Below are 14,886 nucleotides of genomic sequence, written 5' to 3'. Positions count from 1 at the left end.
CCTCAGTGAGAGGCGGGGGGGTCCGCCCGTTTGTGGTGGCCAGAGGGTGGGGACCGCTCCCCCTGCCCGCTATCCGGTGTGTTTGTCGGCATTTAAAATGACACCATCTCTAACTCTCTGACCCTCGCAGAGCCACACGCTTATTCTGTGACGTTTACAACACCCAGAGCAAAACCTACTGCAAGAGGCTTCAAGTGCTGTGTCCTGAACATTCTCGAGATCCCAAGGTAATGTCTGGCTTAGATTCCCACCTCTACTTTTAAAAAGGGAGCACAATACCAAGTCTTACAACACCAGGTTAAAGTCCAACAGGTTTGTTTCGATGTCACTAGCTTTCGGAGCGCTGCTCCTTCCTCAGGTGAATGAAGAGGTATGTTCCAGAAACATATATATAGACAAATTCATAGATGCCAGACAATGCTTGGAATACGACCATTAGTATTTATCTGTACCTTACCCCGTGCTGTACCTGTCCTGGGAGTGTTTGATGGGGACAGTGTAGAGGGAGCTTTACTCTGTATCTAACCCCGTGCTGTACCTGTCCTGGGAGTGTTTGATGGGGACAGTGTAGAGGGAACTTTACTCTGTATCTAACCCCGTGCTGTACCTGTCCTGGGAGTGTTTGATGGGGACAGTGTAGAGGGAGCTTTACTCTGTATCTAACCCCGTGCTGTACCTGTCCTGGGAGTGTTTGATAGGGACAGTGTAGAGGGAACTTTACTCTGTACCTAACCCCGTGCTGTACCTGTCCTGGGAGTGTTTGATGGGGACAGTGTAGAGGGAGCTTTACTCTGTATCTAACCCCATGCTGTACCTGTCCTGGGCGTGTTTGATGGGGACAGTGTAGAGGGAGCTTTACTCTGTACCTAACCCTGTGCTGTACCTGTCCTGGGAGTGTTTGATGGGGACAGTGTAGAGGGAGCTTTACTCTGTATCTAACCCCGTGCTGTACCTGTCCTGGGAGTGTTTGATGTGGACAGTGTAGAGGGAGCTTTACTCTGTTACTAACCCCGTGCTGTGCTTTCTTCTTGGTTCCCAGATCTCGGCAGATGAGGTGTGCGGTTGTCCAATCGTGAAGGATGTCTTTGAGCTTACAGGTGATTTCTGTCGAGCGGCCAAACGGAAGTGTAATAAACATTATTGCTGGGAGAAACTACGAAGGGCAGAGGTTGACCTGGAGAGGGTGCGAGTGGTAAGTGGCCTAGAGCCTGACTGCAGGACAGGAACAAACCACCTGTATCTATCTCTACTGATGTTAATCCAGCTCCCTCACACTGTCACTCAGTAACCCCTCTCCCTCAGCACCCTGTGTTACTGACTGTATCTCTACTGATGTTAATCCAGCTCCCTCACACTGTCACTCAGTAACCCCTCTCCCCCAGCACCCTGTGTTACTGACTGTATCTCTCCTGATGTTAATCCAGCTCCCTCACACTGTCACTCAGTAACCCCTCTCCCCCAGCACCCTGTGTTACTGACTGTATCTCTACTGATGTTAATCCAGCTCCCTCACACTGTCACTCAGTAACCCCTCTCCCCCAGCACCCTGTGTTACTGACTGTATCTCTACTGATGTTAATCCAGCTCCCTCACACTGTCACTCAGTAACCCCTCTCCCTCAGCACCCTGTGTTACTGACTGTATTTTACCTGATGTTAATCCAGCTCCCTCACACTGTCACTCAGTAACCTCTCTCCCCCAGCACCCTGTGTTACTGACTGTAACTCTTTTGATGTTAATCCAGCTCCCTCACACTGTCACTCAGTAACCGCTCTCCCCCAGCACCCTGTGTTACTGACTGTATCTCTACTGATGTTAATCCAGCTCCCTCACACTGTCACTCAGTAACCCCTCTCTCCCCCAGCACCCTGTGTTACTGACTGTATCTCTACTGATGTTAATCCAGCTCCCTCACACTGTCACTCAGTAACCCCTCTCCCCCAGCACCCTGTGTTACTGACTATCTCTACTGATGTTAATCCAGCTCCCTCACACTGTCACTCAGTAACCCCTCTCCCCCAGCACCCTGTGTTACTGACTGTATCTCTACTGATGTTAATCCAGCTCCCTCACACTGTCACTCAGTAACCCCTCTCCCCCAGCACCCTGTGTTACTGACTGTATCTCTACTGATGTTAATCCAGCTCCCTCACACTGTCACTCAGTAACCCCTCTCCCCCAGCACCCTGTGTTACTGACTGTATCTCTACTGATGTTAATCCAGCTCCCTCACACTGTCACTCAGTAACACCTCTCCCCCAGCACCCTGTGTTACTGACTGTATCTCTACTGATGTTAATCCAGCTCCCTCACACGGTCACTCAGTAACCCCTCTCCCCCAGCACCCTGTGTCACTGACTGTATCTCTACTGATGTTAATCCAGCTCCCTCACACTGTCACTCAGTAACCCCTCTCCCCCAGCACCCTGTGTCACTGACTGTATCTCTACTGATGTTAATCCAGCTACTCACACTGTCACTCAGTAACCCCTCTCCCCCAGCACCCTGTGTTACTGACTGTATCTCTACTGATGTTAATCCAGCTCCCTCACACGGTCACTCAGTAACCCCTCTCCCCCAGCACCCTGTGTTACTGACTGTATCTCTACTGATGTTAATCCAGCTCCCTCACACTGTCACTCAGTAACCCCTCTCCCCCAGCACCCTGTGTTACTGACTGTATCTCTACTGATGTTAATCCAGCTCCCTCACACGGTCACTCAGTAACCCCTCTCCCCCAGCACCCTGTGTTACTGACTGTATCTCTACTGATGTTAATCCAGCTCCCTCACACTGTCACTCAGTAACCCCTCTCCCCCAGCACCCTGTGTCACTGACTGTATCTGTACTGATGTTAATCCGGCTCCCTCACACTGTCACTCAGTAACCCCTCTCCCCCAGCACCCTGTGTCACTGACTGTATCTCTACTGATGTTAATCCAGCTCCCTCACACTGTCACTCAGTAACCCCTCTCCCCCAGCACCCTGTGTCACTGACTGTATCTCTACTGATGTTAATCCAGCTACTCACACTGTCACTCAGTAACCCCTCTCACCCAGCACCCTGTGTTACTGACTGTATCTCTACTGATGTTAATCCAGCTCCCTCACACGGTCACTCAGTAACCCCTCTCCCCCAGCACCCTGTGTTACTGACTGTATCTCTACTGATGTTAATCCAGCTCCCTCACACTGTCACTCAGTAACCCCTCTCCCCCAGCACCCTGTGTCACTGACTGTATCTCTACTGATGTTAATCCAGCTCCCTCACACTGTCACTCAGTAACCCCTCTCCCCCAGCACCCTGTGTCACTGACTGTATCTCTACTGATGTTAATCCAGCTACTCACACTGTCACTCAGTAACCCCTCTCCCCCAGCACCCTGTGTTACTGACTGTATCTCTGCTGATGTTAATCCAGCTCCCTCACACTGTCACTCAGTAACCCCTCTCCCCCAGCACCCTGTGTTACTGACTGTATCTCTACTGATGTTAATCCAGCTCCCTCACACGGTCACTCAGTAACCCCTCTCCCCCAGCACCCTGTGTCACTGACTGTATCTCTACTGATGTTAATCCAGCTCCCTCACACTGTCACTCAGTAACCCCTCTCCCCCAGCACCCTGTGTTACTGACTGTATCTCTACTGATGTTAATCCAGCTCCCTCACACTGTCACTCAGTAACCCCTTTCCCCCTGCACCCTGTGTTACTGACTGTATCTCTACTGATGTTAATCCAGCTCCCTTACACTGTCACTCAGTAACCCCTCTCCCCCAGCACCCTGTGTTACTGACTTTATCTCGACTGATGTTAATCCAGCTCCCTCACACTGTCACTCAGTAACCTCGCCCCCCAGCACCCTATGTTACTGACTGTATCTCTACAGATGTTAATCCAGCTCCCTCACACTGTCACTCAGTAACCCCTCTCCCCCCAGCACCCCGTGTTACTGACTATATCTCTACTGATAATCCAGGTGCCTCACACTGTCACTCAGTAACCCCTCTCCCCCAGCACCCTGTGTTACTGACTATATCTCTACTGATAATCCAGGTGCCTCACACTGTCACTCAGTAACCCCTCTCCCCCAGCACCCTGTGTTACTGACTGTATCTCTACTGATGTTAATCCAGCTCCCTCACACTGTCACTCAGTAACCCCTCTCCCGCCCAGCACCCTGTGTAACTGACTGTATCTCTACTGATGTTAATCCAGATCACTCACACAGTCACTCAGTAGCCCCTATTCCCCAGCACCCTGTGTTACTAACTGTATCTCTACTGATGTTAATCCAGCTCCCTCACACTGTCACTCAGTAACCCCTCTCCCCCAGCACCCTGTGTTACTGACTGTATCTCTACTGATGTTAATCCAGCTCCCTCACACTGTCACTCAGTAACCCCTCTCCCCCAGCACCCTGTGTTACTGACTGTATCTCTACTGATGTTAATCCAGCTCCCTCACACTGTCACTCAGTAACACCTCTCCCCCAGCACCCTGTGTTACTGACTGTATCTCTACTGATGTTAATCCAGCTCCATCACACGGTCACTCAGTAACCCCTCTCCCCCAGCACCCTGTGTCACTGACTGTATCTCTACTGATGTTAATCCAGCTCCCTCACACTGTCACTCAGTAACCCCTCTCCCCCAGCACCCTGTGTCACTGACTGTATCTCTACTGATGTTAATCCAGCTACTCACACTGTCACTCAGTAACCCCTCTCCCCCAGCACCCTGTGTTACTGACTGTATCTCTACTGATGTTAATCCAGCTCCCTCACACGGTCACTCAGTAACCCCTCTCCCCCAGCACCATGTGTTACTGACTGTATCTCTACTGATGTTAATCCAGCTCCCTCACACTGTCACTCAGTAACCCCTCTCCCCCAGCACCCTGTGTTACTGACTGTATCTCTACTGATGTTAATCCAGCTCCCTCACACGGTCACTCAGTAACCCCTCTCCCCCAGCACCCTGTGTTACTGACTGTATCTCTACTGATGTTAATCCAGCTCCCTCACACTGTCACTCAGTAACCCCTCTCCCCCAGCACCCTGTGTCACTGACTGTATCTGTACTGATGTTAATCCGGCTCCCTCACACTGTCACTCAGTAACCCCTCTCCCCCAGCACCCTGTGTCACTGACTGTATCTCTACTGATGTTAATCCAGCTCCCTCACACTGTCACTCAGTAACCCCTCTCCCCCAGCACCCTGTGTCACTGACTGTATCTCTACTGATGTTAATCCAGCTACTCACACTGTCACTCAGTAACCCCTCTCACCCAGCACCCTGTGTTACTGACTGTATCTCTACTGATGTTAATCCAGCTCCCTCACACGGTCACTCAGTAACCCCTCTCCCCCAGCACCCTGTGTTACTGACTGTATCTCTACTGATGTTAATCCAGCTCCCTCACACTGTCACTCAGTAACCCCTCTCCCCCAGCACCCTGTGTCACTGACTGTATCTCTACTGATGTTAATCCAGCTCCCTCACACTGTCACTCAGTAACCCCTCTCCCCCAGCACCCTGTGTCACTGACTGTATCTCTACTGATGTTAATCCAGCTACTCACACTGTCACTCAGTAACCCCTCTCCCCCAGCACCCTGTGTTACTGACTGTATCTCTGCTGATGTTAATCCAGCTCCCTCACACTGTCACTCAGTAACCCCTCTCCCCCAGCACCCTGTGTTACTGACTGTATCTCTACTGATGTTAATCCAGCTCCCTCACACGGTCACTCAGTAACCCCTCTCCCCCAGCACCCTGTGTCACTGACTGTATCTCTACTGATGTTAATCCAGCTCCCTCACACTGTCACTCAGTAACCCCTCTCCCCCAGCACCCTGTGTTACTGACTGTATCTCTACTGATGTTAATCCAGCTCCCTCACACTGTCACTCAGTAACCCCTTTCCCCCTGCACCCTGTGTTACTGACTGTATCTCTACTGATGTTAATCCAGCTCCCTTACACTGTCACTCAGTAACCCCTCTCCCCCAGCACCCTGTGTTACTGACTTTATCTCGACTGATGTTAATCCAGCTCCCTCACACTGTCACTCAGTAACCTCGCCCCCCAGCACCCTATGTTACTGACTGTATCTCTACAGATGTTAATCCAGCTCCCTCACACTGTCACTCAGTAACCCCTCTCCCCCCAGCACCCCGTGTTACTGACTATATCTCTACTGATAATCCAGGTGCCTCACACTGTCACTCAGTAACCCCTCTCCCCCAGCACCCTGTGTTACTGACTATATCTCTACTGATAATCCAGGTGCCTCACACTGTCACTCAGTAACCCCTCTCCCCCAGCACCCTGTGTTACTGACTGTATCTCTACTGATGTTAATCCAGCTCCCTCACACTGTCACTCAGTAACCCCTCTCCCGCCCAGCACCCTGTGTAACTGACTCTCTACTGATGTTAATCCAGATCACTCACACAGTCACTCAGTAGCCCCTATTCCCCAGCACCCTGTGTTACTAACTGTATCTCTACTGATGTTAATCCAGCTCCCTCACACTGTCACTCTGTAACCCCTCTCCCCCAGCACCCTGTGTTACTGACTGTATCTCTACTGATGTTAATCCAGCTCCCTCACACGGTCACTCAGTAACCCCTCTCCCCCAGCACCGTGTTACTGACTGTATCTCTACTGATGTTAATCCAGCTCCCTCACACTGTCACTCAGTAACCTCGCCCCCCAGCATCCTGTGTTACTGACTCTATCTCTACTGATTTTAATCTAGATCCCTCACACTGTCACTCAGTAACCCCTCTCCCACAGCACCGTGTTACTGACTGTATCTCTACTGATGTTAATCCAGCTCCCTCACACTGTCACTGAGTAACCTCGCCCCCCAGCATCCTGTGTTACTGACTCTATCTCTACTGATGTTAATCCAGCTACTCACACTGTCACTCAGTAACCCCTCTCCCCCAGCACCCTGTTTTACTGACTGTATCTCTACTGATGTTAATCCAGCTCCCTCACACTGTCACTCTGTAACCCCTCTCCCCCAGCACCCTGTGTTACTGACTGTATCTCTACTGATGTTAATCCAGCTCCCTCACACGGTCACTCAGTAACCCCTCTCCCCCAGCACCGTGTTACTGACTGTATCTCTACTGATGTTAATCCAGCTCCCTCACACTGTCACTCAGTAACCTCGCCCCCCAGCATCCTGTGTTACTGACTCTATCTCTACTGATTTTAATCCAGATCCCTCACACTGTCACTCAGTAACCCCTCTCCCACAGCACCGTGTTACTGACTGTATCTCTACTGATGTTAATCCAGCTCCCTCACACTGTCACTCAGTAACCCCTCTCCCCCAGCACCCTGTGTTACTGACTATCTCTACTGATGTTAATCCAGCTCCCTCACACTGTCACTCAGTAACCCCTCTCCCCCAGCACCCTGTGTTACTGACTGTATCTCTACTGATGTTAATCCAGCTCCCTCACACTGTCACTCAGTAACCCCTCTCCCCCAGCACCGTGTTACTGACTGTTGCTCTACTGATGTTAATCCAGCTCCCTCACACTGTCACTCAGTAACCCCTCTTCCCCCAGCACCCTGTGTTACTGACTGTATCTCTACTGATGTTAATCCAGCTCCCTCACACTGTCACTCAGTAACCCCTCTCCCCCAGCACCCTGTGTTACTGACTGTATCATACTGATGTTAATCCAGCTCCCTCACACTGTCACTCAGTAACCCCGATCTCCCAGCACCCTGTGTTACTGACTGTATCTCTACTGATGTTAATCCAGCTCCCTCACACTGTCACTCAGCAACCCCTCTCCCCCAGCACCCTGAGTTACTGACTGTATCTCTACTGATGTTAATCCAGCTCCCTCACTGTCACTCAGTAACCCCTCTCCCCCAGCACCGTGTGTTACTGACTGTATCTCTACTGATGTTAATCCAGCTCCCTCTCACTGTCACTCAGTAACACCTCTCCCCCAGCACCCTGTGTTACTGACTGTATCTCTACTGATGTTAATCCAGCTCCCTCACACTGTCACTCAGTAACCCCTTTTCCCAGCACCCTGTGTTACTGACTTTATCTCTACTGATGTTAATCCAGCTCCCTCACACTGTCACTCAGCAACCCCTCTCCCCCAGCACCCTGTGTTACTGACTGTATCTCTACTGATGTTAATCCAGCTCCCTCACACTGTCACTCAGTAACCCCTCTCCCCCAGCACCCTGTGTTACTGACTGTATCATACTGATGTTAATCCAGCTCCCTCACACTGTCACTCAGTAACCCCGATCTCCCAGCACCCTGTGTTACTGACTGTATCTCTACTGATGTTAATCCAGCTCCCTCACACTGTCACTCAGTCACCCCTCTCCCCAAGCACCCTGTGTTACTGACTGTATCTCTACTGATGTTAATCCAGCTCCCTCACACTGTCACTCAGTAACCCCTCTCCCCCCAGCACCCTGTGTTACTGACTGTATCTCTACTGATGTTAATCCAGCTCCCTCACTGTCACTCAGTAACCCCTCTCCCCCAGCACCCTATGTTACTGACTGTATCTCTACTGATGTTAATCCAGCTCCCTCACACTGTCACTCAGTAACCCCTCTCCCCCAGCACCCTGTGTTACTGACTGTATCTCTACTGATGTTAATCCAGCTCCCTCACACTGTCACTCAGTAACCCCTCTCCCCCAGCACCCTGTGTTACTGACTGTATCGCTACTGATGTTAATCCAGCTCCCTCTCACTGTCACTCAGTAACACCTCTCCCCCAGCACCCTGTGTTACTGACTGTATCTCTACTGATGTTAATCCAGCTCCCTCACATTGTCACTCAGTAACCTCGCCCCCCAGCACCCTGTGTTACTGACTCTATCTCTACAGATGTTAATCCAGCTCCCTCACACTGTCACTCAGTAACCCCTCTCCCCCCAGCACCCTGTGTTACTGACTGTATCTCTACTGTATCAAAACAAGTATACCGTTTTGGATGCTGTTGGGGGGGGATGACCTACCGGGGGAAGGCCCTAGCGGCCAGGTCTCTGGCACTGAGTCTGGCTCTGGGGCTCAGAAGGGAAGGGGGGAGAATAGAAAAGCAATAGTTGTAGGAGATTCAATGGTTAGGGGAATAGATAGGAGATTCTGTGGTCGCGAGCGAGACTCCCGGAAGGTATGTTGCCTCCCGGGTGCCAGGGCCAGGGATGTCTCGGATCGTGTCTTCAGGATCCTTAAGGGGGAGGGGGAGCAGCCAGAAGTCGTGGTGCACATTGGTACCAACGACATAGGTAGGAAAAGGGGTGTGGAGGTAATAAACAAGTTTAGGGAGTTAGGCTGGAAGTTGAAAGCCAGGACAGACAGAGTTGTCATCTCTGGTTTGTTGCCGGTGCCACGTGATAGCGAGGCTAGGAATAGGGAGAGAGTGCAGTTGAACACGTGGCTGCAGGAATGGTGTAGGAGGGAGGGCTTCAGGTATTTGGATAATTGGAGCGCATTCTGGGGAAGGTGGGACCTGTACAAGCAGGACGGGTTGCATCTGAACCAGAGGGGCACCAATATCCTGGGAGGGAGGTTTGCTAGTACTCTTCGGGAGGGTTTAAACTAATTTGGCAGGGGAATGGGAACCGGATTTGTAGTCCAGCAACTAAGGTAGCCGATATTCAGGACGCCAAAGCATGTAATGAGGCAGTGGGGAAGGGAACACTGACAAAGGAGAGTATTTGCAGGCACGGAGATGGGTTGAAGTGTGTATACTTCAACGCAAGAAGCATCAGGAATAAGGTGGGTCAACTTAAGGAATGGATCGGTACTTGGGACTACGATGTGGTGGCCATCACGGAAACTTGGATAGAAGAGGGGCAGAAATGGTTGTTGGAGGTCCCTGGTTATAGATGTTTCAATAAGATTAGGGAGGGTGGTAAAAGAGGTGGGGGGGTGGCATTATTAATTAGAGATAGTATAACAGCTGCAGAAAGGCAGTTCGAGGAGTATCACCCTATTGAGGTAGTATGGGTTGAAGTCAGAAATAGGAAAGGAGCAGTCACCTTGTTAGGAGTTTTCTATAGGCCCCCCAATAGTAGCAGAGATGTGGAAATGATATAGTGTAGATTTATTTGTTCTTAAGGGCAGCACGGTAGCATTGTGGATAGCACAATTGCTTCACAGATCCATGGTCCCAGGTTCGATTCCGGATTGGGTCATTGTCTGTGCGGAGTCTGCACGTCCTCCCCGTGTCTGCGTGGGTTTCCTCCGGGTGCTCCGGTTTCCTCCCACAGTCCAAAGATGTGCGGGTTAGGTGAATTGGCCAATGATAAATTGCCCTTAATGTCCAAATTGCCCTTGGTGTTGGGTGGAGGTGTTGAGTTTGGGTAGGGTGCTCTTTCCAAGAGCTGGTGCAGACTCAGGGGGCCGAATGGCCTCCTTCTGCACTGTAGATTCAATGATAATCTATGATTAATCTAGGACAAAGGTTCGGCACAACATCGTGGGCCGAAGGGCCTGTTCTGTGCTGTATTTTCTATGTTCTATGTACTTATGTTAATCCAGCTCCCTCACACTGTCACTCAGTAACCCCTCTCCCCCAGCACCCTGTGTTACTGACTGTATCTCTACTGATGTTAATCCAGCTCCCTCACACTCACTCAGTAACCCCTCCCCCCCTCAGCACCCTGTGTTACTGACTGTACCTTACCTGATGTTAATCCAGCTCCCTCACACTGTCACCCAGTAACCCCTCTCCCCCAGCAGCCTGTGTTACTGACTGTATCTCTACTGGTATTAATCCAGCTCCCTCACACTGTCACTCAGTAACCCCTCTCCCCAGCACCCTGTGTTACTGACTGTACCTTACCTGATGTTAATCCAGCTCCCTCACACTGTCACCCAGTAACCCCTCTCCCCCAGCAGCCTGTGTTACTGACTGTATCTCTACTGATGTTAATCCAGCTCCCTCACACTGTCACTCAGTAACCCCTCTCCCCCAGCACCCTGTGTTACTGACTGTATCTCTACTGATGTTAATCCAGCTCCCTCACACTCACTCAGTAACCCCTCCCCCCCTCAGCACCCTGTGTTACTGACTGTACCTTACCTGATGTTAATCCAGCTCCCTCACACTGTCACCCAGTAACCCCTCTCCCCCAGCAGCCTGTGTTATTGACTGTATCTCTACTGGTGTTAATCCAGCTCCCTCACACTGTCACTCAGTAACCCCTCTCCCCCAGCACCCTGTGTTACTGACTGTACCTTACCTGATGTTAATCCAGCTCCCTCTCCCCCAGCAGCCTGTGTTACTGACTGTATCTCTACTGATGTTAATCCAGCTCCCTCACACTGTCACTCAGTAACCCCTCTCCCCCAGCACACTGTGTTACTGACTGTACCTGTACTGATGTTAACCCTTTGCTGTGTGACAGTGGTACAAACTGGACGAGCTGTTTGAGCAGGAGAGGAACGTGAGGATGGCCATGGCAAATCGAGCGGGACTTCTGGCACTGATGTTGCACCAAACCATCCAGCATGACCCTGTGACCACTGATCTACGGTCAAACAAGGAGCGATGAAGGTTAGTGAGCCGGACCTGTGTGTGTAGACGGGCCTGTGCGTGGTGACGGAGTGTGGTGCTGCTGGAGCTCGTGGGAGCACAGGATCATCCTGCTCCCCCTCCCCCTGACTTCGCCCTCGCCTTCCCACCCCAGGTAGATACTTGGCAAGTTATTCTTCCCTGAGGGTACTGTACAAGGCACTGGTGACTATGTACCTGGGGTATTGTGAACAGTTTTTGTCCCCTATTCGAGAAAAGGTGTAGCGACATTGCAGGCAGTTCAGAGGAGGTTCACTCGATTTATTCCAGAGATGAGGGGTGTGTCGTATGAGGAGCGATTGAACAGTTTAGGCCAATACTCTGGGGTTTAGAAGAATGAGGGGAGAACAAATTGAGGTATACAAGATGCTAAACGGTCTGGATAAAGTAGACGTGGAGCGGGATACTTCCTCGTGTGGGGCATTCTAGAACGAGGGGTCACAGTCTCAGGATAAGATGTAGCAAATTTCATACAGAGGTGAGGAGAAACTACTTCTCCCAAAGGGTCGTGAATTTGTGGAATCCAGAATGCAGTGGACGCTGGGACAGTGAGTAAATGTAAGGAGTTAGTCAGATTTGTAATTAGTGGGGTGGCATGTGGCACAGTGGTTAGCACTGGGACTGCGGCGCTGAGGACCCGGGTTCGAATCCCGGCCCTGGGTCACTGTCCGTGTGGAGTTCGCACGTTCTCCCCGTGTCTGCGTGGGTCTCGCCCCCACAACCCAAAGATGTGCAGGCTAGGTGGATTTGCTGAATTGCCCCTTAATTGGGGGGGAAAAAATGAATTGGGTACTCTAAATTTATTTTTAAAAAAGGAATGGGTCGAAGGGTTATGGAGAACGGGTGGGAAGGGGGAGTGAGGCCAGGATGGAGTCAGCCAGGATCGTATTGAACGATGGAGCAATTTTATCAAGATGGATAAATTGCCCACTCCTGCTCCTAGTTCTGATGTTCTAAGGACAAACTATTCAGTCTAATTCCACCTGCCAGCTCTTGGCCTGTAACCCTGTAGGTAACAGCCCCTCAAGCACAAATCTGGTGTCCTTGATCAATAAGGGGACCAGGGGTTTTGGGGAGAATGGGGATGAGAAACATATCAGCCATGATCGAATGGCGGAGCAGACTCGATGGGCCGAATGGCCTAATTCCGCTCCTATACCTTATGGTCTGAGCCCCGAGGCAAAGCAGGCAAACCCTCCACAGAGCCCTACCTGCAAGCACTCTTTACAAGACAGGAGTAGCCCCTTCAGCCTGTTCCACCATTCGATAAGATCACCCTATAGTCCGACCGTCCGTTCACGAGAGTCGCCAGTGTTTACCCAGTCGCTGGTCGTCCTTGAGAGGCAGTCGCAGATTAATCTTACCGCATTGCTGTCGGGGAGGGGCATTGTTCGTTCCCACCTCTGACATCTCAGCAGTAAGACAGGTTTTCCTTCAGGTGCCTGGTTGGTTTTTTTCTGCGATACCGCATGCACAGCCCAATGATTTGAAGTCCATTTAACCGTTGCGTGGCAGCAAACAGTGTCTACTTCCTGTAAGAGCTACGGCAAACTGAACTGGAGACTGGACCTGTAGCAGATTCTCCCAACAGATGGGCTACATCTCCAGCAAAGTACAGCCAGCGGATCCATGTGGCTTGTGTTGACCTGTTGAGACTTTGTTTCCCCCCCCCACACAATAACCCAATGATTTTATCCCCTTTGCAAACAAATAATAGATCACCCCACAGACTGACCCTTCTCTGAGAGAAGAAAGTCCTCATCAGCCCAGTGAACCTGCTCCAAACTGCTTCCAACACAATTATATCTTTTATTTTCCTTCAATAAGGAGACTAAAACAATATGTGGTGCTCCAGCTGCCGTCACACCTGTTGCCCCGTAACGGGATGTTGTCAAACATCCCGACTACAGGGCCGCACGGTGGCCTAGTGGTTAGCACTGCTGCCTCACGGCGCCGAGGTCCCAGGTTCGATCCCGGCTCTGGGTCACTGTCCGTGTGGAGTTTGCACATTCTCCCCGTGTTTGCGTGGGTTTCGCCCCCACAACCTCAAGATGTGCCGGGTAGGTGGATTGACCACGCAAAATTGCCCCTCAATTGGAAAAAATGAATTGGGTACTCTTAAAATTAAAAAAAAAAAACATCCCGGCTGCCGTTTCCCTTGGCATTAACGATGCCGGCCCACGTGGCCGAGCAGCCCCATCATGGGCTGCAGCTGGTGGTGGCATAGAGGGCCCTCCCCTGCACCAGCCTGGTTCCTCCAAGCGTCCCCGGGAACCCCCCAACCCCGGCGAGAGAGCCACTGCCTCCTTCAGACGCCAGACCTAAATCCTGAACCTTGCGGGTATTTGTCTGTTTTCTCTTTCCCAACCTTTTCTATTTGTGAACGGCGGCCTTTCCTTTTGTTTTTCAGAAATCGCCGTCATTTCCCCAGGGCGCAAGGAGGCGGCGAGGAGCTCCTCCTTTTTGCAAGCGTGCGCCGGACTCGGTGACGAGGCAGCTCGTCGCCTCTCAAGCTGCCAAAAGGAGGGGAGTAGTCCGAGCCCGATGATTCGTGCAGTGTGGCTCCTTGCCTTTTTAAAAAATGTACAGAATGTGGGTGTAAATTCCGATTTTTACAATTTTCTCTCGTGTCGCCTGTCAGAGTAATAAAAGCTGTTTCCTACTGCTGCTGCTACCTTCGAGGCTTGGAGAACGGGGGGGACCAACTTGGCAACAGCAACCGCCCCCCCCCCCCCCCCCATACCCCTTCCACTTTTTTTATTCCCTGCTTCCTGCCCTTGTTGAAAGTGCGAATGTCGCATTGCACAAGATTTAGGAGCCGGAGGAGGCAATTCGGCCCCTCGATCCTGCTCCCCCCCCCCCCCCCATTCGATGAGATCGTGTCTGATCTGATCGTGGCGTCAACTCCACTTTCCTGTCTGTCTCGGCCCCCGACCCCCCCCCCCCTCGTCGATCAGAAATCTGTCAAACCCGACCTTGAATATATTCAACAGGCCTCGGCCCCCACTGCTGTCTGGGGTGGGGGAGGGGGTTCCACAGACTGATCCCCCCCCCCCCTTCTGAGAGGAGATTTCTCCTCATCTCTGTCTTCAACGAGAGGCACCCTTATTCTCAAACTGTGTCGTCGTCCCTCCAGTTCCAGATTCTCCCCACATGGGGGGGGAAACATCCTCTCCGCATCAACCCTGTCAAAAAAAAAACCTCAGAATCTGATATGTTTCAATAAGATCACCTCTCGCTCTTCTAAACTCCGACGGGTTCAGAATTTAGCACAGCACAGAAGAGGCCCTTCGGCCCAT

At 51.3% G+C, this 14,886-nt stretch overlaps 1 protein-coding gene across 1 annotated transcript in view; it reads left to right on the top strand.

Moving 5' to 3' along the window:
- Positions 1 to 14,254, top strand: part of LOC140398933 (CXXC-type zinc finger protein 1-like) — a 45,368-nt gene extending 31,114 nt beyond the window's left edge. Inside the window, exons 5-8 of the mRNA XM_072487922.1 lie at positions 131 to 227; positions 1,040 to 1,192; positions 11,421 to 11,569; positions 13,998 to 14,254. Of these exons, the coding sequence (XP_072344023.1) occupies positions 131 to 227; positions 1,040 to 1,192; positions 11,421 to 11,567 (397 nt within the window). The 3' untranslated portion in view covers positions 11,568 to 11,569; positions 13,998 to 14,254. The remainder of the gene's footprint in view (positions 1 to 130; positions 228 to 1,039; positions 1,193 to 11,420; positions 11,570 to 13,997) is intronic.
- Positions 14,255 to 14,886: the final 632 nt, after the last annotated feature.

This window comes from Scyliorhinus torazame, chromosome 22 (genome assembly GCF_047496885.1).
Source record: "Scyliorhinus torazame isolate Kashiwa2021f chromosome 22, sScyTor2.1, whole genome shotgun sequence".
NCBI lineage: Eukaryota > Metazoa > Chordata > Chondrichthyes > Carcharhiniformes > Scyliorhinidae > Scyliorhinus > Scyliorhinus torazame.
The sequence above is the reverse complement of the archived record's forward strand: the minus strand, read 5'-3'. Positions and strand labels throughout refer to the sequence as shown.